The sequence below is a fragment of the Sinohyriopsis cumingii genome, unplaced genomic scaffold (genome assembly GCF_028554795.1).
Source record: "Sinohyriopsis cumingii isolate HCF-2022 unplaced genomic scaffold, ASM2855479v2 utg002675l, whole genome shotgun sequence".
Classification (NCBI taxonomy): Eukaryota; Metazoa; Mollusca; class Bivalvia; order Unionida; family Unionidae; genus Sinohyriopsis; species Sinohyriopsis cumingii.
In genome coordinates this window covers 335,705-362,139 of record NW_028316269.1, presented here as the reverse complement: position 1 = coordinate 362,139, position 26,435 = coordinate 335,705, and the positions used below count along the sequence as shown (strand labels likewise).

The following is a 26,435-nucleotide window of genomic DNA, read 5'->3' as shown; positions in this document are numbered from 1 at the left end:
CAAACTCGGAAAAAGGTTTGGCCTTAAACTCATGCTTTTGTAAATATTTTAAACAACATGCCAAAAGTCAGTCAGGCCAAAACCTTATCCTCAGTATTTAGGGAAATTCAAGCAAACATTATAAATTAAATTTACATAACCAGTTGATGATGTGCATGTAGCACATAACTAAACGTGATGATTTCATTTGCTGCATATATTTTACCTCTGTGTCTGGATCTAACTTGTAAAGCATATAACTCTGGAATATATTTGACAAATTAGGTTAAACATCCTTTTGATCATTGTTTTATTGTTTTGTGCTACTACTTGTATGTACATGATGATACATGATTATACATGAGATATAAACCAAAGATGTTTACACTTGAATAGTACAAAATTAATATGTAGTGAGATATAAAAGCAGATGAATTGAAAGAGGAACTACATATGCAATAGATCTTATATCCTATACCCACTGAATAATTATTACAGATGGCATAGACTTTAGCAAAATACATTTTAGACATCATGAGGAGTAACACACCACCCAGTTTTATAGTTTATTCTGTTGGCTAGATGATTCAATTTTATGCACAAAATAAAGATGTTAGTTTGCTGGCTGCTCTAACAATTACTAACACGCACCCTTGTTCAAGGTTTTGGAAACCTTTTGCATCAAGTTTTACAAAATATTCACTTTTTCAGCCTTCTGCTTATGAAGAAAAGAAGGAAACACTTGAGGCATTAGTAAAGGTATGTAATATGCTCAAACACAATGTAAATTTCACACCATCACAGACCTGTAAAAATGTTTAGCTTGATAGACTTGACAGTACCTACCTTGTGCCAACTTTTCTGATGATTATGTAACTTCAGTCTTCCTTCACAAGTGCCTTTGCCATCTGTTAATAACCGACTTGACGTTGGGTGCATGTTTTGATCTTTTCCATGGATGTGTCATCCATGATGTTACCAGTGCCAGCAATATTGAACCAACATAGTCTGACATTTCTGAGACAGGCTGAGTGATTGTTTAGAACCCTTCTTGGCAGCCATTAGCCTATCGATGGAAGAGTTTGTGTTGATTGACATGAACAGTATTTGTAGTTCAGCTGCTTTAGTAAAAGTATGAACAATACATAAGTGGTATCAACAATGTAATACACAGAGACTTTATTATTTATTTTTTTAAAATAAAAGCTGGACAAAATACTGCCTACATAGTTGAAAATCACAGTCTGTACTAAGTATACTTACTGCCTCTCATTAGCACATAGCAAGCGATGTTGAAAGGCACAATGGCTTATGTTACAGGTCTGAAATTAATTTTTTGATCTTTAATGGGAATGTGTAAAATACAAACTTCTGTGATGATCTGGGATCAACATTAATTTTTCCCAGGATATAGTAGAATAATTATTACAACCAAAGTTATTGCACTCTGGAAAATTACAGAATGGAATTTCTAAAATATAATTTAGTGCATGTGTGTGTTTTTTCTTGATGTCATTTGATTTCTTTTTTCTCAGGGCTTAATAGGTGCTAGATAATTACATGTTTTATTGAACATAAGTTGTCAGGATTTTACAGTTTCCCCAACATCATTAATTTATTAGAGAATTATTTAGAATCTACAGAAGATAGTATCAAGGATTTAGATTATTTTCAATCATCTTTGAGAAGAATATCCTGTAAAAGAAGAGGAAAGGAAATAGATTACCAAGTTAAAATCATAACATTATGAAGTAAGATCTTACTTGTGATATGTCAGGTTTCTTGGTAGCATAGGTCTCTGGGCACATCCCTAAGGGTTCAAAGACTTAATATCCATTTGGTGTACTAGCTGGTAGGAATCAGTTATAAAAAGTTTGATCCTAAATTCTCCTCTGCTCTGCTAATTTGCTGTCTTGATTATGAGTAAGTGATTTCATTTGAAGATGTTCATGGAAAGATAAAAGATTGCAGTTGTGAGAATGTTTCTATTTTGCAATCTTACTCCAACAGGTGTTTCATTGAAATAGAATTTTGTATGATATTCATGTTGCTGAAGATTATAATCTCGTATGATAAGCTTGAAAAAAGAGGAATTAAGAAAAATTGCTCAGTTATAATAACAAAATTATTGATCTATCCATCTGTCTACACATGCACACATATATGTGTATTTGTGCATCTGTTAATATTTAAAGTATGATTAGGCATTGAAAACAACGCAGAGCAAATGGTATGAACACTATTAATGGTGTGTTATGCACATAAATTCTCTACAATTCTTTTCAGATGATTTGGTGGTTACAATTGATATTCTCATATTTCACATGTTCATCGTATATGTATTTCATATGGAATATTTTGATGTCATCCACTTAGATGATGCATATGAATTTGTTCATTCATCTTTTGCACTAAATTTTTAATTTATATAGCAGTTATTTTGCAAATAAAAACTTCTTTTCACCTATCTTCTGCAGGATCAATATCTAAGGAGAGAATGTTTATGTGCGGTCACAAGAAATCCCCATATTTTATGTACATGTCTGTGTGCATGCGTGTGTGTGTATATATATATATATAGAGAGAGAGATAGATAGATAGATAGATAGACATGTACCTAAAAGTGAGGATGTATGTTCTTCCTCTTTCGTTTTCAATTTTTGGGTCTCATAGAAAGATTACCCAAGGTTTAATGGGAATTCTTTGGCTTCATCCTGCAAGAGCAGAGCAACACCATTAGGTAAGGGCAGGGTGTGAGTCACATCCTCCCAAGGAAGGAGCAGCAGCATCTCATTTCCACAGAGTGAGATGTGCCATCCTCTCAGTGGAGCAGTACCCACTTTCATTCAGAATGGCAGAGCGTCATTCCCCTTCTCCTTTGTTGTGGACAGGGAGTAGTGTGCCCACATAAAGACGAACAGTACCTTTCCAGTCCCTGGGACCATTTGGTTGTGTTATTGTCGAGCCCAGCCCTGCAACTCCACAAGGGAATCAGAATGAGCTCTTCCCCCTACTCTTCAGATTGCCATTTCATTCTCTGAGGGGAATGTGTATTGGCATAGAGACATCAGGTTAGGGAATGGGATCAGTTTAGCCATCCCCCTTCCCTAGTATCCATTCAAGTATGCACAGGGTTTTGTGCCTTCCACTGCAAGGAAATAAGTGGCTCTATTTATTCCTATGTGCAGCCATGGCTTTCTAAATCTTGACTGCATGGTAGCAAGGTTGTTCCCACTGGCCTACATTCTCTTGTGAATTTAGGTTAAAAATAGAGGCTAGGAGGATGGACCTGCCAACAAATACTGGATGTGGGCAGAAAGTAACCCCTTCCCACCTGATGAGTCCATTGATATGTTAGCACCACAAGAGGAGTCACCGATACAGGTTCCACTCTCCGAAGCCTCCCCCAGAACAAAAGGATATGGAGTCTTGTAGTCCTGACTACCGGGAGAAGGGCATGACAAAGACATCCTTTCTATCTGTGTCCATGTACATAGGCTTGACAGAAAATAAGCAAAGGTGGTTACTGCTCCCTTCAGTCCTGACACTTCTCACCCATCAGTTAGGAGAAAGAGAAAGAAGAGTGCTGGCTTTTCAATAACACCTCTTGGTCAATGACCCTTGTCACAAACTGTACAGTTCTGGTGATTCTAAAATTCTCCAGTTTTGAGAAACCTTTTGGGCAAACTTGCAACCACTTGTTTCTTTTTCATTCAGTCACAATTAAGTGGCTCTTTTTCAGATGTTTAGAAAGTGCCAAGATATTCCTAGACAATGGAGAGGTGGCTGTCCCCCCCCCCTTTTGTTGCCTCCCATGGTATCTACTTCTAGCTGTATACTGCATATCTTTGTTGGCCAACCAGACCTCCTTATTTGGATGCACAAGCAGTTCAAATGGTCATGTATATACATACCTGGGCTAGCCTTCTGATGAAAACTCTCTAAACCCAAGAACAAAAACCTAGGTCATTAATAAAGGTACCCTCACATGCTGACCTCTTTTCAACAACCTCATTAAGCCTGCTGAAAGAGGAATCTTTAATGCCAACTTCTAAGCATTCATTGTCACTATTCATGGCCTTGCCAGTGGAGCTTCAGTCATCAGGAATGTTGCTCTGAGCACTTTACAAAGTCTTACTGGAGCACAGTAAGGACCTTCTGAGGGTTGCCCTGCAGAAGCAGAGACTCACCTCTGTGGGTTCATCCACTCTGGCTACTTGGGATTCGGGGGATGAGCAACGCTGGTCCTTGTTTTGGAATCTGTCTCTTAGAAACTGGTCAAAAAGTGAGATCATCCTGACCACCCTTAGAGTTCATAGGACTAATTCTTTAAAGCTGTGCAGCCTCAATCAAGGCAAGAACATTTTAGAGTTCTTCCTCAGCAGGCTGACTCTAAAATGGTATGCCACAAAAGTTCAGGGAGGATGATTGTTGACCCTTCCTCCTTAACTAGGAAGGGTTGATAGACCTTGGGTCTCACTTCCTCTCCTGCAAAATGGGATCCCTGGATGGCTAAATAGTCTAAAGTGCTATTTTTTACTGATCACTGCCATCTCACCTCTGTTCACTTGGGTTCTGATTTTGGGCTCGGCCAGTGTGGTTATGTGAGAAAGCTTGCCAGGGTTTTCCTGGATTCTTCCTCCACCAGTTTTATGGGTCATCTTGTATAGCCTATTGTGTGCTGAAAGATGGTGTTAAACCCACAAAATCCAACAACTCTTGCAGACTGTACCTTTTACATTATCTCCTGTTGACACTAGACTACACCCTCATCCACAGACATGATTTTGTGTAATTATAGATGGCTGGAACATTTCACTCATAAAATATGGTTATCGGCTTATGCTTCCTCAGAAGAGAGGGTATTAAATTAACTCTCCTTCCTTTGACTCCTGAGTTTTCCTTTAAATATCTTAAAACTATGATAAACATCAGGGAGGACAAAACCCTATGCTCAGTTATGGACAAAGGTCATCATGAACCTGATGTACGTTCAGTGTCTTCCCGAAGTGGACTACACAAACTGTGTTTCATTATATCTTTGCTTACAACTGAAGATTGCCTAGCTGGTGATTGCATCTATAAATAGTGTACACGAGTTGCCATTCTGGTGCTTGATTTTGTAATTGCTCATGGAGAAGAATATGTGCCATTGGTGATATTGTGTATAAAAGGTTCAAATGTCTTTGTTCATTGGATTGAGGTATTTTCAGTATTAATTTCTCTCTCTCTCTCTCTCTATATATATATATAAATATATATATATATATATATATATATATAAAGACTCTTTTGCCTTAAGGAAAAACAGCAACTTAGTGTAATCAACAAATTTTCTATTTCCCTAAAATAGAGTTGAAATTTAAGAGGAACTTAAGTATTGTGAGTAAAGTCACAAATAAATGATAATGTTCTATCACAAGCTGAAAAGTACAGAATGATCCAAATCAGATCCTATAATCTTGAATGTGCTGAAGCACCAATAGTTCTGATTGTGCTGGTGTACAGCTAATATTGAATATGTTGATGTACCACAAGGATACAATCCATTATGTCACCAGATGTGTCCTCAATAATCCCAAAATAGTGTTTTAGTCCAAAAGTCAAGGAGCACTTTGAATTTAAATTAATGATTGTTCTCAGAGTATATCCGAACACAGCTAAAGATGATTCCACAGACTTATCTTAAGATAGGAGTGAAGACCTTGTTTCCAAAAACCTCTTTATATACATCTCCACTTGACCTATGTCACTATAGATTTTCTGAAATAGTAATGAAAAAGTCAAAGGTTCAAAAATATTTTCAACAAATTCGCGTTCAGAACACACCAAACACATAAACAAGGTTAGATTTTAAATTCAATTTTTAGTAAAGATCTTGAGAAACTTGACAAAGTCAAGTAGCCAAAACTCTACCTCAATCATGGACAAAGGTCAGCAAGAACGTTATTTAATTTTAATACACATAGCACCTCCCCTCATAAAGAAAAAGATTTATTCAGTAAAGTTTTATTTCACATGTTAGTCATATATACATATATATACAATAATAATTAAAATTACATAGAAAGATAGCCTATGAGTAACACAAAATGTATATAAAATAAAGCAATAAATTGTTTCTATACATGTGAAAGTGTATCTACAATCAAATTATCTTTTCCTATGATGTGCCTAATGCCAGTGTTATATTCCTGCAACATCAGACTCGATCTCAACAATCTTTGATTTTTCCTTTCATTTTGTTAATGAAAGTAATGGGGTTGTGTTCACTGAATACAAGAATCAGAGCAGCTGAACTAATGAACTAATAACATACACTTCAGAATGTTGTAAAGCCAATATCAACACCAAATATTCCTTCTCAATTGTAGAATAATTTGTCTGATACCTGTTTAGTGTCCAGATTTTCTTCAGTCAATAGTCTCTAACTACTACATCACTTGCATGAACATTTTCAACAATTGACTGAAATTTGGAGCTGAAAGAACTAGTGCACTATTAAGTATGGCCTGTAATTTATCAAAAAATTCCTGACACTTTTCAGACCAATGAAGCTTGTATTTCTTTCTCAACAAATTTTCAGGGGCAGGGCAGTTATGGGGAAATTTAAACAAACTTTCTGATAATGTCCAGCCATACCCAACAATTGCGTCAGTTGCATTTTACTGACAGGCATTAGGATTTAAGAGACAGCCTTGATGAAAACTAACCAGATATGTTTAAATATGAATATTGCAACATTAATATAAAATGTGATATAAAAACTGATGAATTGAAAGAACTATACAGGGAATAGAGCTTATATACTATACTCATTGAATAATGATCATCACAGATGACAAAGACTTTAATAAATGTACTTTTTTATACATCATGAGGAGTTATATACCACTAAGTTTCATGGTGTATTCTGTGGTCAAGATGAATCAGTTTGTGCCAAAAATGTTAGCTTGCTGGCTTCTATATGTAAGAATTACCAGCACACCTCTCATTCCTACTTCCCTCTTCATGAGAATTGAATTCTCATTCTGACAACTTCATTGTGGTAACTTATCTCAAACAGTAAGGTGAAACCATGGACCCAGACCTTTGCATTCCTGTTTATGATTTTTTTAAGAGGTGTGTTTAACAACAAACCACATCAAAGTTTGTCATATTCCAGGGTGGCTAAATGTTTTAGCAGACTCATTGTTCTGAAAGAATCAACTACATGTAAGAGTATAATCTGTTCATCCCAAAGTTTTCACTCAGTATGTGCCCAATGAGATCAACCAGTGGTGGATATATCTGCGACAAGGTGGAATGCCAAACTCACAATCTTTGCCTCACTAGTCCCGGTTCCAGAAGCCTGGGAAGTCAATGCTCTTTCTATAGATAGTAATGGCCTGGAGATATATGCTTACCTTGCAACACCACTGGTTCTGAAGGTGATACAGAAAGTGAGAGAATCAGAATGTGGCCTCATTCTGATTGCTCCAATGAAATGGTAAAAAACAATTGTACCAATGATCTCATAAATCTCACTACATAATCTCCACGCAATTTGAGACATCCCCTCATCTACTCAAACAACCATGATGGCAGCTGTTTCCATCCCAGAGTTGCTAAACATGTATGTCTCGATCTTATTAAACAGACCCTCAAGTGCACACAGTTCTCACAACCAGTGGTGGAGAAATGGCAAGATAGCCCTCTTCTGAAAATGGAATATTTTCACAACGTGGCATGCACAAAACCCTTTATACCACCGCAAGAATCCAAACCTCAATATCTAACTTCCAATGGCTCTTCGACGACAAACAGCACCAATCACAATTAAAGGCTACCATTCCATGTTCACTGGCACATTGTGTCATCATGGAAGAGAGGACATGATACAAAGACCTATCCAATCTTCTGTCTATTTTTTATTACAAACATTGCAGTTAGCTCCTTGCTCAAGCGGAATCTATCAGGGTACTAACCTGGCTGAACAAGACACCATCTAAACTGCTCTCAAGACCTTCATTGGTTTACCTCTCATATTAGACCTGCTTCTTCACTGCATTAGTGAACAGCAGGCAGAATCTGCGAAATGGGAGCTCTCTCATTGGACCTGAACTACATGCAATTTTGTTAAGAAGTGTCAGTATCGTTCATGACAACTCCTGCTTTCATTGCCAAGAACAGGCTCCTGTTCATGGGCAATCAGACTTTTGTATTGAATTCCTGCATCCTCTGGACATTTCATGCTGTGGTCATCTACAGGTCTTAGTGCAAGCTCTGAAGTGATACTTAAGAAGGAAGGAGGCATTGCATCAAGGGAGATAATGCCTCTTCTTACCCCTGCCTATAGTAAAGGATGAAATCAACACAGACTCTTTCTTCTTGGATAAAGTGGATCATTTGTTCTGCATATTGGAACATAAGCCCACATAAAATGAATTTGCTTCACATCTCAGCTCATGCAGTTAGTGCAGTCATCAAAAGTATTGCATTTGAGTTAAATTGTTCTGTGTTATTAACAATGTGATGGGAGACTTGAATCCATTTTTCAAGCTTTTATCTTCGAGATCTTGCATGCTAAAAGGTTTATCTCAATCCGGTGGAAGCTATTGGCATGGTACAACAGGTTACCTTCTCACGACATTTAGATTTGACTTCACAATTTATAGGGACAATTTTCGCTTTCAAACTGGCTCCCTGACACACAGAGGATTTTCTCCAGTCAGGTTATCTAGAATCTATCTCAGATACCTAAGGGGACCAGAATAGTCTCTCTGTAGTAAATGGATGTATCTCACTCCACCTCTCAGCTTTTCTCCTTATGTAGTATATTTGGGTAAATTATTTGAAGACGAAACCAACTTTATGTAGTAATATATGTGTTAGAACTCTATGGTCTTAAACAAAGTAACAGAAAAGAGCAAAAACCAACAAGTTTTGTAAAATTTGACAATGAGTTATTTCCCTTGAATACAAAGTGAACATTTTTAAAAAAAATTACGCTATTGTGAATTGGATCCCAAATAGTCCTTAAGATTTTATTGCAAGTCTAAATGTTTAAAATTCCAATTGAATTACAGTTGTATTTCAAATAAATGGCCTGGAGTGTGGTGATGTGCAAAGAGTCTTTGATGTATCACAATAATATAATTCAAAATGTTCTTGTCTGATTCCACTATAATTCCAAATTAATGTTCCAGTCCAAGAATATTATTGAGCACTTTGTAATTCCATTGAATAATAATTTAAAAGAATAAATCCACCCAAAACAGCTTTCATTTGCATTTGACTGCTTCCATATCGTCAAGTGAATGGTTTATAAATACTCATAGGGTGCCAGTTTATACAGAAAGTAACCAATTAAGACAGACATTGTAATTTTCAGGCATTTTACAATTCTTTTAAATACACAGCATCATATTAGCCTACAATGATTGACTTATAAAAGAAAGGGCAGACAGACCCAGAAAAATGCAATCCCTTAACAGAATTAGCCTACAATGATTGACTTATAAAAGAAAGGGCAGACAGACCCAGAAAAATGCAATCCCTTAACAGAATTCTGCTATCAGAGAGACCCATAGAAAATAATACCACACATTCAGTCCTTAACAGAATTCTGCTATCCAGGCATACACAGAAAAAATATTATTACCCAGTCCCTCCTTAACTGGATTCTGCTGTCAGATCCAGACAAAATGTAATACTCTTCCCCCTAAAGAGAATTCTGCTATCGGAAAACCCAGAGTAAGTATTATCATACAGTCCTTCCTTTACAGTATTCTGCTATTAGGCAGAGCCAGAGAAAATATTATCACCCAACTGTTCCCAAACCAAATTCTTTTAGCCAGATCTAGAGAAAGGGTTATTAATGGCTATCAGAATAAAAAAGGAATTGCTTGCTTGTCCGTTTTAATGGAATTTTACTAGTACCAGTACTGCATGGTGAACTCCAAACCCATGTAGTAACATTACCCTATTTCCAAGCAGAGAAGTTTTGTGATTTCCAAAACTTGATGTATTAACAATACTACATAGCATCCCCCCAAACACATGTAGTAACATTACCCTATGCCCAGGCACTGATTTTGTGATCCAAAACCTGAAGCAGCAACAACACTACAACTGATGTAGTAATAATAATAATAATAATAATGACCTTATTTAAAGAGGGTAAAACAATTAGCTAAAAACTAATCTACCTTGAGGCCCTCGTACAAAGGAATTCATTTATTTAGCTGCATCTCTGAAGCCACTGGATATATTGGGTTTGGAAGAAGGAAATAGAGTGGGCATTTCTAATCTCACCTGGAATACTACTCCAGAGCAGAGTTCAGAGTATTGGAAACTTTTTTTAAATAACTCCTTATTTGGTTTGGGAATTTTATACTGTTTGGTAGACATGGATCGCAGGTGGGGAGTATTACCAGGTAGCCTATACTGGAATAGTGATTGTAAATATTCAGGAGCACTATTCTGAGTTATCCTGTACATTAATTTGGCTTTTCTCAAACAGATTCGGTCTTTAATAGGTACTATTTTTAACCTACCAGCTAAACTTTCCTTGCTTTCTTTCTGGATTGATATTAGCCCAAATGCTCTTTTTTGAAGATGTGCCAGCTTTGCTGTGTTTTTATCATTTGAATTACCCCATACTGTACTACAGTAGTCCAGATAGGGTTGTATGTAACTGTTATAAAATAGTTTTCTGTGCCTTTCAGGGAGAAAATGTCGTATCCTACTGAGAAGCCATAAACTTGAATTGACTTTTTTACTGGTATGTTTGATATGTTCAGTCCATGATAGGTTATTATCTACCAGAACACCAAGTAGCCTATCATGACAGACTATTTGCAGATTTGTATCCTTCCATGTCAGACATAGTTCATCACTATCAAGATTTGTCCTTCTTTGCCGTGTTGAGATAAGTAATATTTTAGTTTTACCAGTATTTGCCACCATGCCCTTATATGTGCACCAGTTTTCCAGTTTGTTTAGTGCATTCTGTAAAGAAAGTTTGAGCTCATGCTTTGTGTTTTGGATGTCTGACAATGTTGTGTCATCTGCATAGAGATCTGTAGATGATATTGAGTCTCTTAGTAAAAGTGGTAGGTCATTAATAAATAAAATGAATAGTAGTGGACCTGGAATTGAGCCTTGTGGTACTCCATATCTAATTGTTTCAGGTTCAGACAGAGCATTATTTATGTAAACATGTTGTGTTCTCTCATTTAAGTATGAAGTAAACCATCTAATTGTTCTTTCATCACACTGGTAGATTTTCAGTTTCTTCAAAAGGATTTCATGATCCACCTTGTCAAAAGCTTTCCTGAAATCTACAAATACAGTTCCTATTATTCTACCTTGGTCAAGTGCTTGAAGCCATTTATCAGTTAGGGAGATCAAGGCAGTCTCAAAGGAATGGTTCTGTCTAATGTTGATGAAAAAAATCATTGAAAGCATTTGCAATGTCAGTTTCATCAGTGACTATGGTGTCATTTACCAGAAGTGAGTGAATTTTATTTGTCTGTTTTTTGTGCGTTCCTCCAGTGAGTTCATTGAAGACTTTCCAAATGGAGTTTGTGTTGCTCTTTTTGTTTTCAAGCAATGATTGATAATAAGTTTTTTTAGCTTTTTTAATCATACTTGTTGTTTTATTTCTCCATACTTTATATTGTGCATGGTTTTCCATAGCCATGAATTTGTCTCGTGTTTTCATAGCATCTAGGATTTCAGTAGTAAGCCAGTTAGGTTGAATATCAGTCTTTACTCGATGTACTTTCAGTGGTGCATGCTTAGATACTACATCCATAAATAAGTCAGTCCACACCCTCATGGCTTCATCTATGTCATCCAAATTTTGGATCATACTCCATGGAACTTTATATAGGTCATTGAGAAATTGTTCTTCATTAAAAATTTTGAACGATCTGTAAGTGATCGTTTTATGTGTATTTTTCTTATTTTTCTTGCATTTAACCTTGTCAAAAAAGTAGGATAGTGTTCACTAAGACCAACATTCGGTACACTAAACAAGCCACATTGTCTGGTAGGTTGGTATAAATGTGATCAATAAAAGTGCTTGATTTTTCTGTTACCCTTGTAGGCTCATTTACCAGCTGGTCTAGGCCTAATGATTCAATAAATTCCATTCAGTTGTTCCTTATTTGAGTATTGAGAAGGTCCTTATTTATATCTCCGAGTATATATGTTTCTTTCTCCTGTGCTAGAACATTTTCTATTTGTTTCAAAAAGTTATCATTCCAAAATGCTTTGGAGAAAGGTGGTCTATAAATGAAACCAGCCAGGAAAGATTTTGCATTATTTTGAAAAATTTCCACCCAGATACTCTCAATTTCATGTGACACCAAGTCAAGTCGCCTTTTTACATTTACATCTTCCCTAATGTATACAACAAGACCCCCCCCCTCCCCCCCAGGGTCTCTCTGTCCCTACGAAATGGTTTATTGTAGCCTTGACAGTGAAATAGATCATCATTGTGGTTAGCATTTAATTTGGTTTCAGTGAGTCCTAAAACATGTATATTATTTTCCTTGGAAGACAACATTAACTTAATCTGGTCTATCTTTCCCACTATACCTTGTACATTTAAGTGACCTATGTTAAAACCTTTTGTATTTAGTTTCATATCAATTACATGTATGTCATCATGCAATGGGGTACTCACTGAGATTGTCTCCATACTACTTTTATCATTCTGATATCCTATTTCTATATTTAAATGTTTATATATATTAGCATTTTCAAAGTCACATACAAACCCTGAAAATCCATTTACATTTGCATCTACAATAGTGTCCATTGAATAGTTAGAGTCAAGAGTCCCACTGGGTACATTTAGTTTTTTTGTACATGAAGCGTTGGCATTCTCCTCTTTGCCAGCTTCCTAATATGTATACATTGATGGACAAAGTCTTTGTTTGTGTCCATATTTATGGCACCTAAAACACTCGATCTGTTTGCCATGATGGCATACCTGTGTCATGTGCCCAGTTTCTCCACAGTTGAGACAGCACTCTTCATTAAAGTGCTTGAAAATGGGGGCATACATGTTAATATTTCTCAGTAGCTGAGAGGTTCCTTTTCTGCTTAGATGAATTTTGTCTCTGTGATGGAGACTAAGGTTGACATCCTGATTCTGAATAAAGAAAGATTTGTATTGTGGAATGTACTGTATGTTGAAATCTTCACATAAGTCAATTATCAGATCATTTATTTCTTTGGCCTTGGTGTCCACACGAGGAGGTAGTCCCGATATCATTAATTTACATGTATATGGGCTGCAATACCTAGCAGCATACAATAAATTTTCAAAATCTGTTTTGAGTTGATTTAGTGACCTTCCCTCACAGGCATCATTTCTAGGGCATAACCGACTTTTGATCCGGAAATCGGATTCCACCGGATAGTATGAACTTCCGATTAGTCGGAGTCGGACAAGGCAGGAACGACCGATTCGGATAATAAAAATAATAAAGTTGAATTTCTATAGCACCGTGTCTAACACTGTGTGTCATTCGATAGTGCGTTAATAAAGTTAAATAAGAAGTCAGAAAAGTCCAATATGGTCAACACAACGGGGTGAAACGATAATACTTGAGTTAGACCGAAAGATTTAAATTTATTAAAATATATAATACAGTCCTACCCGTTTATGTCAACATCCTCAATAATGAAGGCATAATATTGAATACATTGACACATGCTAATGAGGTATTAAAAGAAAATGATTCTTACAATCGTAAATATAAATAAAGTTAATAAGGAAACTTTCACAGCACAATAAACTTGTTTCAATCACCGATCACTTTGGAAAATGCAAGAATCGATCAGATTTCATTGCTTTTATTTAAGTCGCCGCAAGAGGCCAACTCTATAGGACCAAACAAAAGCCTGTTTTACTTTTATTTGACCGCGACATTAAAGCATGGCGGCAAGATCAACTAATTGTTGAATAAAGTACAGGATGGAACTGGCCGCTTGCCGACATAAATGATTAAGGCGGGAATATTAAAGCCTGGCGGCAAGATCAACTAATTGTTGAACAAAGAATGGGTCGGCACTGTGGCTTTGAACTTTGTTGCATTTTGCTCTAGTCCTGCCATATCCTTCCCCTTGTGACATCGGTGTGATATGCAAAACGTGTGTAACACGGTTTAAAAAGTTAATTTGAAAAACCTTTTAATTTAGCATTTCCGATTAATTGAATCGTATCCAGAATCGGAAAAATTTCATGCCCAAAATCCGGAATCGGAAATCGGTAGAAAAATGCTAATCGGTTATGCCCTAATCATTTCCACCTGCTAAAATAATAATTTGTTTGTATTTGGTTAGGTCACTGTTCATTATTCTGTCAGTGATGTTGTTGATTTTTGCACCTCTTAGAGTCTGTACATCTGTTTTAAAAAGTCTCCTTGGTATTATACTTTTCAAAATTGAGGAGCCAATTATTAGAGTCCTATCTTTTCTGGCTTGTGATGTCGTGTGTTGGACTCTGGATTGTATTTCAGACACATATCTTGGAGGAAGGGGTGCTGAAATTGGTGTTTCAGTTTTGTGAACTACTTGTGTTGATTTTGACACATTTGTCTGAGCACTGGGAAATGCAGTTGTTGGTGAAGGTAACAGACTTGTTTGAACTGCGGGCCATGGATGTACACTTATTGCTGTTGCAGGTGTGTCACATGACTGAGAGGGGGATACTGTTGTCTGCAATGCAGGATTACTTTGGGCATCAGTTTTTATTTGCATGGTCATTTTACATTTTCTTTTGGCTGGTACTGGAATTGTCTGTGTCTGAGCATCTGATACTGTTGATATTTGGGAGTCTGTCTGAATTGCTGTTTCACATGAGGTTACTTGCTCATTAACCTTTCCCTGTGCTGATTTAATAGCATGTAACTCTAGTTTTAATTCTTCCATTTGGGTCTCCAATTTCCTAATTGTGTTTTGATGTACACACATGAAGAAATCATTAAGGCTTAAGCCATCACTGCTGTGGTCATGATTTATGGAGTGTGTAATTGCCTGACACTCTGGAGGGGTGTTAATTTTATTGCCTGAGTCATTTAGGTCAAAGACTTTAGGAACTGTTTCATGTTTGGTACTACATCTAGTTACTAGTGTAGATGTCAGCATATAAATGCCTTTAGCATGGGTATTCTCATCCTGTCTACATTTACAGATAATATATTCTAACCATGTGAGACTGTTCAGCCCTTGTATATGTAAGACACATGTTGTTTTATACAATGTAGCTGTCACAGTGTTTTTCTCTTGTGTTCTGTAGATAATACCATTTTGTACACTTGAACTGCATGAAGTCATGCAAGGTTCTGAATCCAATATCTGTTTTACAAACTCAAACTTTTGTGGATCTATATTCACAGTGATACTGTATTTATTATGTTTGACCCTCAAGAATTCTGGATTATCAGCCATAATGGATAACTCCAAATCATCATCTGCACCATTGTTTTCATTTTTATTCTGAACATGACTTTCCTGCATGGGGTTATCTGTATGGCTCTGATCTTCAGGTATATCAGACATACTAAAGCCAGAGAATGATGCAGAAAAGGCTGAGCTGAGTGTGTTAAGTAAGGAACCTACAAGGCTGGTATTTAATATGTTTCCATGATTCTGATATTTTCAGCTTGTTCATAGCAGTGATAGCAAAAGTATATCAAATCCTTATTTATGACTAGCACATATCCATAAACTTTTGAATGAAACTTGCATAATGTGTTTGAGTTGGTATCAACTGAAGTTCAGATATGGTAGGTGTAGTTCAGTTTCAAGTATATCCACTTCGGTAGCCATCTTGGATATCCAAAAATCCTTTGTTCTGAACAGGTTTCCAAATTCACTTGAGTACATGAACATGTGCACATAAAATTTCACTTACACTATCTTAATATTGTCATAAATCCACAGTATAAATGATGGCTACAGGTATTAGCATATTTAACACCAGTTTTTACACCAAGTTCATCGAGTTGAGTGGAGCTGTGTTAAGACCATATATACATGGCAGCCATCTTTACTCCGAATGAGTAACAATACTACATAGCTTTAATGCTATTCCCCAAACCCATGTAGTAACATAACCCTATGTCCAGGCACTGATTTGTGACCTCCAAAACTTGATGTAGTAACAATACTACATAGCCATCAGAGCCATCCCCACAAACCCATGTAGTTACATTACCCTATTTCCAAGCACTGATTTTGTGATCTCCAAAACCTGATGCAGTAACAATACTACATAGCGAATCCACCAAAGCCATATAGTAACATTACCCTATGTCCAGGCACTGGTTTTGTGATCTCCAAAACCCCTGGTTCTTTTTGGGGTTCTCCTGGGTTCTTCCTCAACCAGTAATACTGGCCACCATGTATAGCCTATCCTGTGCCGAAAAATAGCATTCAACCCTACTACAACAACAACAACAACTATTTCCAGGTGACAGTGTAAAACTGCTTTTGTGATCACCAAAACCTGATGTAGTAACAATACTACATTGCTAATTATCAAACCCATGTAAAACAAATTACTCTGTTCCCAGGGAACAGTGCTGCACTGAGTTTGTGATCTCCAAACCCTGCTGTAGTAAGAATACTACATAATGATAAACACCAAATCATTTAGTAATATTTCCCTATTACATTGTGAAAGTGTACCACTCATTTTGTGACCTCCAAAATCCTGATGTAGTAACAACACTACATTGGTAATCACATAACCCATGTAGTAATATTACCCTGTTTCCAAGTTAACAGTGTATCACTGATTATGTGATCTCCAAACCTGATATAGTAATAATACTACATTGCCTCAAATCCATGTAGTAGCATGATCCTATAAATGTCCAGGTGAGAACAAAACACTGATTTTATCTTCTCAAAAACCTGATGGAGTAATCTTACAATATTTATAAAAATGAAGTTATTTTTTGTATACATCGAGATTATGTCAAGGAATAAATGTACACCACTTTCAACATTCTCTCTTGTTAACCTTCAGAACATGTTGGTACATTTCATTCATGACAAAGTTCAATTCATTAGAGATCACCTTGACAACTCAACTTCAGAAAACTCATTATCAACATACAGTTGTGACAGAGACTATTCACAGCAACCTTTAACAGCATTTGAATCTGTCTCTATGTACTAAGCACTTCAAGTATTGGGCTAAACCACTTCAATTAGAAACACAAATCAGCTTTGTGATTTTTTTTTTTGTTCATTAAATTATTTTTTTGTTTTAAACATTATACATATTATAATGATTATTATATATAATATTCTAAGCACTTCACCTACTGGGCTAAATCAGCACGAATGATTTTCGGATTCTGGGGGGAAATTTTTTAAAATATTTTTCTTAAACATTATATGTATGTGTGTATATATATATATATATATATATATATATATATATATATATATATATATATATATATGCTTTAAGAATAACATGGCATTTAAAGTGTTGGTATAACGCAAATTGATATACCAATACTACTGGTATATATCAAATTGTGATCCGTCCATGGCACAGTAATACGAATATATAAATATTCTTTTCAACTGTGACCTCTCCAGTGGCCAAGTGGTTAGAGCATCTGCCTTGGATGTGGGAGGTCATGGGTTCAATCCCTGGCCAAGTCATACCAAAGACTTACAAAAGTGGTACTAACAGCTGCCTCGCTTGGTGCTTAGCATTAAGAGGTTAGTGTTAGGACCAGTCGGCCTGGTGTCAGGATGATGTAACTGGGTGGGACATAATGCTACATGTCTGCAGCATGATGCCCCAGTGCGAGACATCATGATAAACTGCCACATTGCAGACATCATAGCGTTATGGCTGAAAAATTGTGAAAACTACGTTAAAAATCAAAATCAAATCACATCTTTCAACTGCAGGCCTATAGATCAATGATGAATTTCTACTCATTCATTATTCATAAATGACATATGAAAATAATGATAGAAAGTAGTTAATATTGCCTGTTTTCTGAATGAAATTAAAATGGTACACAATTTCATTGGTATCCTTTCTTTTTTCCATTCCCCTCTCCCCTCTTGTGCATAAGGGTCAAAGAAAAGCAAAAATCTGAGAGAGAGAAAAACATATGGCACTTGACAAAAACATTCAAACTGAACTTGTACCAAGTAACCATCAGTAATCTAGTTAGTTGTAATGATATGTTTATACTTTCCTTGGGATCTATCTACAGTGTTCATAATATCAATGATACATAGATGCAATCACCATTCGACACTAGGCCTGTATGTTAAATTTGTCGATTACAAGGCACACATACTGTAGCATATTTAATACTTTGTTGTTCTTGTTTCTTAAACCTATTATAATGATCTAGAACTTGATAATTAATTATATAATATAAAAATGTCCAAATAGTCGCCTCTGTTTCCCCTCTGGATTATCGTAGATAGATATGGGCAAAACTTCATGAAAATATGAGCATTGGGGATTTTCGCTTGTGTCATACGATGATAACTCTGGATCTATGAATGATGGTAAAGTTTAGTCAAACCATCTAAAGGAGAGAGAGCAGTGGCATCACTAGGAGGGTGCAGACTGTACTGGGTGACACCATCAGAGGGTGACACCAAAATGACTATCTACAAAAAATTTAACTTTTGATCATGAAGGAGGTCTATGGGGTTGACACCAATAGTTACCTCACTAGGTGACGCCAACCCTAGTGATGGCAGAGAGAGAGACAGAGAGAGAGAATGAGAATTTTATAGTCTTTAGAAATGTTAATTAAAGCAGAACAATGACTTAGATGAACTGTCACTGTATTAAAATATTTTAATTACCTCTTGTTGGTTTGTAATTTCGCTTAGTTTCTATTCCACGCTAATTTCCATACGCCAGTATGTGAAAGCCTGACAATTCAGGTTCAGTGTACAAGAAGCTAACCGTGTTTGTAATGCACTACTTTCTTCATAAAAACTATATTTCATGTTTAAATCATGAGTGCATCTTATATTGATTTAATAAATGTAAATAAAAATAGAAACTAAAACATTTTTTTTTATCAATTTGCGTATGTGATTGTGAACAACAAGAAAAATTGTAGAACTACATTTTGTAGCGGACACACTCGCAGGGATGTGAGGAGTTCATTCACTCGATCAATACATAGTTACCCTGAGCATATAACTCCATTCAGATGGCAAATGTGTGTATTTGTATGTGATATAAATAAAACATATGTATAGAATGTATGCTTTCTCAATGATATACCACTCGATGTATAAATTTTTCATTAAATGGAAACTCTGCAAGCCTCATTTCCTTTTAATGAAAAATGTATACATGTCGTGGTATATCATTGATACAGCATACATACTATACATATATATATATAATAATGATCAGTCCATGTAGTGTACTAAGCACTTCAAATATTTGGACAAACCAGCTTAATTAGATGTACAAATCAATTTCGGGAAACTTTCTTTTTACCCCAGTGGAGGGGAGGAGGGAAGTGCTAATGTCAGCAATGAATAACGGGGACAGTCACTCGACTGGAAACACGTATTTCTATTTCTTGGCCTTGCGATGAAGAGCACCCCAAATCCTTGTGATGAAGAGTACCCAAACATCCTGTGAACTCAATCAGACTGATATCACTGATGCTTGAGTACTTAGATTCAAAATTGCCTTCAATAACTGCTATCAATACTTCACTCATTTAGGAAATTCTCATCAGTTTTCAAAACTCCGATTGTAAAACCGCTGTTAAAAATATTGACACTTGATGCTAATGATTTAAAGAACACCCACGTTGAATACAGCAAGAATATTACAGTTGTCTCTGATTACTTTTGGAATCTGAGTGTATCGTTGAGTGACATATCACGTCAGTGTTTTTATGCCTGCCTCTGGAAAATATCCTAGCTGGGTTTTTTTGATTGTCTAACATAACATCATCGTACACGACTAAATTGTTAACGTCGCCATCAGTATCATCGATGCCTGGTGCATCATTGATATCTGTAATAAACTCAATAACATTTTTTTTAGCGATCACTGATGCATTCTCGTTGAAATCTTTTAACACCTCGTAGCATCGTTGATCATCCACGCTAGGGGCGATTAAATACAACTTATCCCACTTCATCCATCTCATTATTAAATTGAGTAACAATTGCGTCTTGCCGGATCCAGATGGTCCGATGATAATCATCCGGATCGAGTTTGGTAACGCTGCAACATGCTTAACTGGTTCTCTTGTTTTGGTCGCTGAAAAGTCAATTATATTCATGTCTCTATACATAAATTATGGATCTATATTGTGTGAAGTGTAGAGTGCGTACTGGCACAAATGATATGACAACCGTTACAACAAGAAATAATAGATCGTCGCTTACTGGTAAGTGTGTACAATGCGGTACAAAGAAATTTAGATTTATTTCTATTAAACCCGGGGATGTTTTAAAAAAAAGCGAGGAGGTGACATCGCAGCCAAGTTATCAAAACTCCCTGGAACCCCGTGGGCAAAGTATCCAGGAGAAAAACACCTCCCAGGATATAGCTACTGTGGCCCCGGAACACGATTAGATATCAGACTCGATGATCAAAATCAGCCCAAACCCGGTGAGTACCCAATAAACGCTATCGATAAGGCGTGTCATGCTCATGATGTTGCTTACTACAAAAGTAGCGATTTGCAACAGCGTCATATCGCGGACGTAAAATTAATTCACGCGCTAAATGCTATTCCTGATAAATCCGTCAAAGAAAAATTGGCCTCATGGTTGGTAAAATCGGCTATGAAAGGTAAATTAATGATTGGAAGCGGAGCTTCTCGCGCTGGTAATTGAAAACGCTAGCGTTTATAATAACAACATGGAATCCATCTATTATTCTCCGAGAGGATACTGGAAGGGGAAGGCCGCAATTGGTAAGCTTGCAAGCGCTGCAAAGGTAACAAAGGCCACTGCGGCTAATTGGTTATCCAAACAGGCTATATGGCAAATCTATCTACCACCGCCCAAACAAATCAACTTCTCGCGCTTTGATGTCAGCGTACCCAATGAAGTTCATCAGGCTGATATACTATTTTTGCCGCATGACAACGGTTACAAATACGCGCTAACCGTAGTTGATGTTGTGAGTCGATACAAACAAGCGGAGCCGTTAAAAACAAAGTCAGCAACTGAAGTAGCCGCTGCGTTTGAAAGAATTTATCAAAGAGGTCCTCTGCGCTGGCCAAATCTATTACAAGTTGATCCCGGTAGTGAATTTCGCGGCGCTGTTTTATCAACGCTGAAACATAGCGTCGCGATACGACGAGGTCATACTGCGCTACATCGTGATCAGGCAATTGTTGAACGATTCAATCGGACTCTTGCTGAACGGTTATTTGGATATCAATACGTGAAGGAATTCATCCAAGAAAAACGATCTCGTGAATGGGTCAAAAGGTTGCCAGGCGTAATTGCAGCGTTAAATAACGAGATTACCCGAGCAATCAACATAAAGCCCAGCGACGCGATTAAATACGAGTATATACCCGGAAGATCAAAAATAGATAGCGTTTCCAAGCCGATTCTTGGCGATGTTACCGTGAGATATCTATATGAACCAGGAGAGCTTGAAGGCGGTAAAAAAACAGCTACTGATCCTATCTGGAGTGTTACCACACATAACATATCAACGATAACACGATCAACTGGTAGACCACCGATCTATAGACTGGATTCAACTGCCCCACAGCGGGGGTTTACACGCGAGCAACTACAAGTGATACCTAACGATACTCAATTGCCCCCACGTGGTCTTAACTAGCGCCGTTGCGTCTATTGCACTCAAGACAGGTCAATCTCACATTGTTTTTGACATGACCGAGACTGTTATCGATCCTGTCCACGGTAAATTGGCGAGCGTCTTTATCCGAATAACGCCAACTCATTATACAATTGCAACTCGCGCAGTGATTATTCTGTTGTTGTCGTAACGCAATTATTAATTCGGCATCAATATCAAAACGCCGCTGTTTTTTTTTATCCTGTTGGCGGTAACCCGAGAGTTTTCTATCAATGACGCTTGCATCGATGATGTCGTTGTCGTCACTGACTCCGTCAATAACAATTCTTCGAAGCTGATTTATCCTCCGTACTCGGGACACCGCAAGATAGACTAGATTCGACCATTCGATGCGATTATCAGCTATCCAAACAATTGTGTCCGTGATGGTTAGTCCCTGCGAGGAATGTATTGTTGTTGCATATCCTAGCGTCCACGGGGATTTATCAGCACGTAGCGCGTCCTCGACGACGCTGATATCAACGAGCACAATATCATTCAGCACGAGAATTTGTTTTTCTGTCCGGCCTGGAATTTCAACTTCAATGTTCTGCCGCCGTGTATCCGCGGGTCTGTAACATAACGGCACTGGACGCGTTGGAAACTTTTCCTTATGCAACGTAAACAACTTTCGCTGAAGTGTGTCCCTGACTATCTTTCTACTCGCTACAATCAAATCGTTTGGTTTCCATGTTTCCCAGAATTCATTTAACGGCGTTTCCGGAATCACCTCGCGGATTATTTCACACTGAATTCTATCCGGCTGTAATCTGATTAATTTTTTAACCTCGCGCAGTTGTTCATCAAGTGCCCGGTAATCAGTATCGGTTTCTTCATAATAGTCCACAAAACCCTTTAACCAATCATGTGGACCCTCGCCGACAAATGGTGGTGGTTGGCCATGGTCGCCACACATGATCACCGCTGTATTCGCGAGCAGCAACCAATCAAGAAACATTTGTAAAGTATCTAACGAAACAGTACATATTTCGTCCCAGATGATAACCTCAGGAATAAATTTTTCACCCATTCGATCAGGAGTCCACTCACCGCCGCTGTATCGAAAAAAGCTGTGATAAGTAACGGCGTCAACATTTCGTTGTTTTATTTCTCGCGCTAGTCTATGGGTCGGTGTAAGCACGATCATACTTGCCCGCGTTCGAAATAATTCAATTGCCCGAGTCGTCTTTCCTGACCCGCCACAGCCGCTTAAATAAACTGTTTTGTGCCTACAAATTGGATCAGAACACGGTGGTGCATTAGACCATTCTGACAATTTATCACCGCGTAGGTAATTGTTTTCAACGGTGACATCTGCTGACGGGGAATAATCGCGTCGTATTTCATTTTTAATTCTCCATGTACCCCAACTCTCGTCCGGACTAGTAAACTCGGCTACGTTTTCCTTGTACTTTACGTCAACATAAAACGAATCAACGGCTACTCTGACCGCGGTGTCGGGAAATTTATTTATCATCGAGAATAAATTGATAGCGGCGTAACCCAGCATAGACGCCCTCAAATGCGGGTATGCCGGGCTGTCTCCATCGCTGTAGGTAACAACTGTACCCAACCTTGTTCCATTGGACAAGAAAGCTGTTTCGCAGTTCACGTATCTATTTTTCGCCACTGCGTCCTCGATTACGAAATCATATTCTGCGTCATCTATAATCAGCCGTGAGCAATATCGTTTGTAGTCGCAGTTTTTTCCACCTTGTGTGAACTTACCAATTATTCTTCTACCGAGATCTTTTGCCTCGCGGTTTCGTTGGTTGAATATCCTTCTGGACCATTCGACGATATATTCCTCGTCGGCATCGATGTGTTTTTTGGACTCGTCAATTATGCTATCTAGACGCTCCGGTTCTGGTAACCAGACTTCAGTCTGCGCCCGGTATGATATAATCGCGTCACTGACAATCAACGAAATTAGCATTTTACAATCAATCATATACCGTAGCAGCGCTATTGGCAGCCACTTCTTTTCATTCATGTGTCTACCGATCCAAATATAGCAACAGCGATGAAGTCCTGCCGCGAATTCAAATGATACTACGCGAGCGAATCCGGTTAAATCAAAATCGGGCAGTGGTCCATTAATAGCAACACGAGTCATTTCATGTCTGGGGTGTCCAAATCGTTTGAAGTACTCAGCGGCGGATCCATACCCGAGAAAACTCGCTGGATAACAGGCAACCATATCAACCGAGATCATAGCGTCGCGGCTGTATTCAGTGTTCCATAGTCCACCGTGATAGTATTCCAAACAACTGGATTGTACATCCGGTAGAAATTCCTTGCGCGTTGGACTCCACGCATTTTTCCTCGCTGCAACATGAGCCGCAACCGATGGAATCGTAAAACAATTTGTTAGCAGTTGTTCATCATGCTCTTCAAATTCCATGGTGGTTTTTTTCATCCTGTTGTGAAACGCTTCAGTGCGATATAATTCACCGTTTGGTCTTACAAACTGATCAAAGGTATCAGCGCTGCGAAGTAACCACATTGATACAGGGTCGTTTTTACACAAATAAGCAATAGCATCAAATAGTTTCCTCTCCGCGAGAAAACTATCCTGTATAAATTCTTCGGGTATATACCTTACTGTTCTATCCCGTGGAAACACTGTGATCGCGGGCGTCCATGCGTGTTCGTTATGATCAATAATTTTGATTGGGGCTCCCTTCGATTTGTACTTTGATTCGTGTAATACTTCACCGGTTATCGTTGTAACGGTTATTGGAAATCTCAACGACGTTTCTAATCTCGCTATGTCGCTGATGGTTGCTCCACGCTCTTTTACGGTTAGTTCCCACTGGTTGATTTTGCTACGTCGTAAATCAGTCAATTTGTTTCCTCGACACGCATTTGTAAAATGCTCTATTACTCGTTCTGCTACACAATTTATCCCCGTTGACTGTTTCATCGGCGCTAGTTTTCCGATATCAGGTTTCTTATTTAACGGGTATATTCCATAAACAACTGCTGTTTCAGGATACGCTCGTTCATAGTATGGTCTGTCAATTCCGGTTAACAACCCCGGCTTGGAGTCGCGGCTGACAATGACTGTTTTCTTGTCGCTGAGAACTGGTTCAAATTTGTCACGTATGATCCAATCACCTGATTCCACCCGGACAATGAATTTTACTCTGAAGAAATACTTTTTACCGTCAAGTTGTGGTATTATCGTTGCTGCGCGGTTGTCGTTCATGGTAGCATCAACAACGCCATCAATTCGAAATGTTGACCAACTATGAGATGCACCATCACGCTTGAATTCATTGATACAATCGCGTATTTTACTCAACAGGGTTCTATCGTTTATTAACGCTTTTGGTGTGTCCTTGAGGACTCTATCGAGATTGAACTTAATATTTTTCCAGGGCTTAATTGCTGCTAATCTCTCGAACTCATCCATATAATTAAAACAAGTATTTAAATGAAAGAATATAGTATAATGAATCACTGCAAATGGTTGATGATTGGGTCGACAACCCCGTGCAATAAATGATGTAGAGGTGAATTCTGCGGGTATCATTTACAAAGCGTTCGTAATGGTTCTCTTGGCCCCCTCCCGTGCTTGGTTTGCCACGTCGGTGTAAGAGGAAAATCGCAGTTGTGTATCAATTGTGGCGGAAAGCGATACAGGGAACTAAAACGCTATTATGACAAGCGAATTAAAAACGCCGTCATTGACCCCACCGCTGACTTTGTCATCAAAACCCCCCAAGACTACGTTGAAAGATTTATAATTAAACCAAATAATAAATTAGACAAATAGTATTATTATACAAATGGACCAAGAATTTCAGCCGCATCCCCTGCTCGTCAATTACGAGGCATCTCGCGACGGCATTGTTAGAAATTGTAGACTGAAGAAGCCGGTTGGATGGAAAAACAATCACGGGTATTTGATGTTTGGTGCCGGGGGGGAAATTTATCTTGTCCACAGGGTGGTATTTGAAGCATTTAACGGATTAATCGAGAATGGGCTTGTGATTGATCATATTAATAGTAATAAGACTGATAATTCTCTTACAAACCTGCAAGCCATCTCTCAGAGTGAAAACAATAAAAAAGGCCAAACTGGCAAGTTTTCAAAGCAAGCAAGGGGTGTTAAATCGTTTGATACATCAACGCACGAAGAAAAAATATTTCAGTCGATGAATGAGGCAGGAAAATATTTCGATATTTGTAGAGCCTCAGTTCGAGATGTTGCAGAGAATATAACTAAAACAGCGATCTCAAAAAAGACGGGTCACAGAATTCGATTTTCATATATAGATACGAAGTCACCGTGACAAGGTCACGTCTGTTCCGGAAGAAAACAAAGTATTCAGTGTTGTTAAACACCTCGGGATTGATACGCGGGGTTTCATTTTTTTTTTATTTAAAAACAAGATGTTTTATAAGAATAATGAATATCGAAGACATCAATAATATATTAGCCGAGATTTCAAAATTAAAAAATCAAGGAATTATCTGATGGTCTCGACAGTGAAAAAGTATTATCCGATTATGAAATTATTAACGAGCAATCAAAACGGGGGCGTTTTACCCTGGCCCGCGAGTACTTTTTTATAAAACGATTACA

The 26,435-nt window shown here is 37.7% G+C and overlaps 1 protein-coding gene across 1 annotated transcript in view; it reads left to right on the top strand.

The window, feature by feature from the left end:
• LOC149770130 (uncharacterized) overlaps nucleotides 1-26,435 on the top strand; it is a 99,821-nt gene that overhangs the window by 16,215 nt on the left and 57,171 nt on the right. The window contains exon 5 of the mRNA XM_089949355.1: nucleotides 691-738. Coding sequence (XP_089805481.1) covers nucleotides 691-738 — 48 coding nt within the window. The remainder of the gene's footprint in view (nucleotides 1-690; nucleotides 739-26,435) is intronic.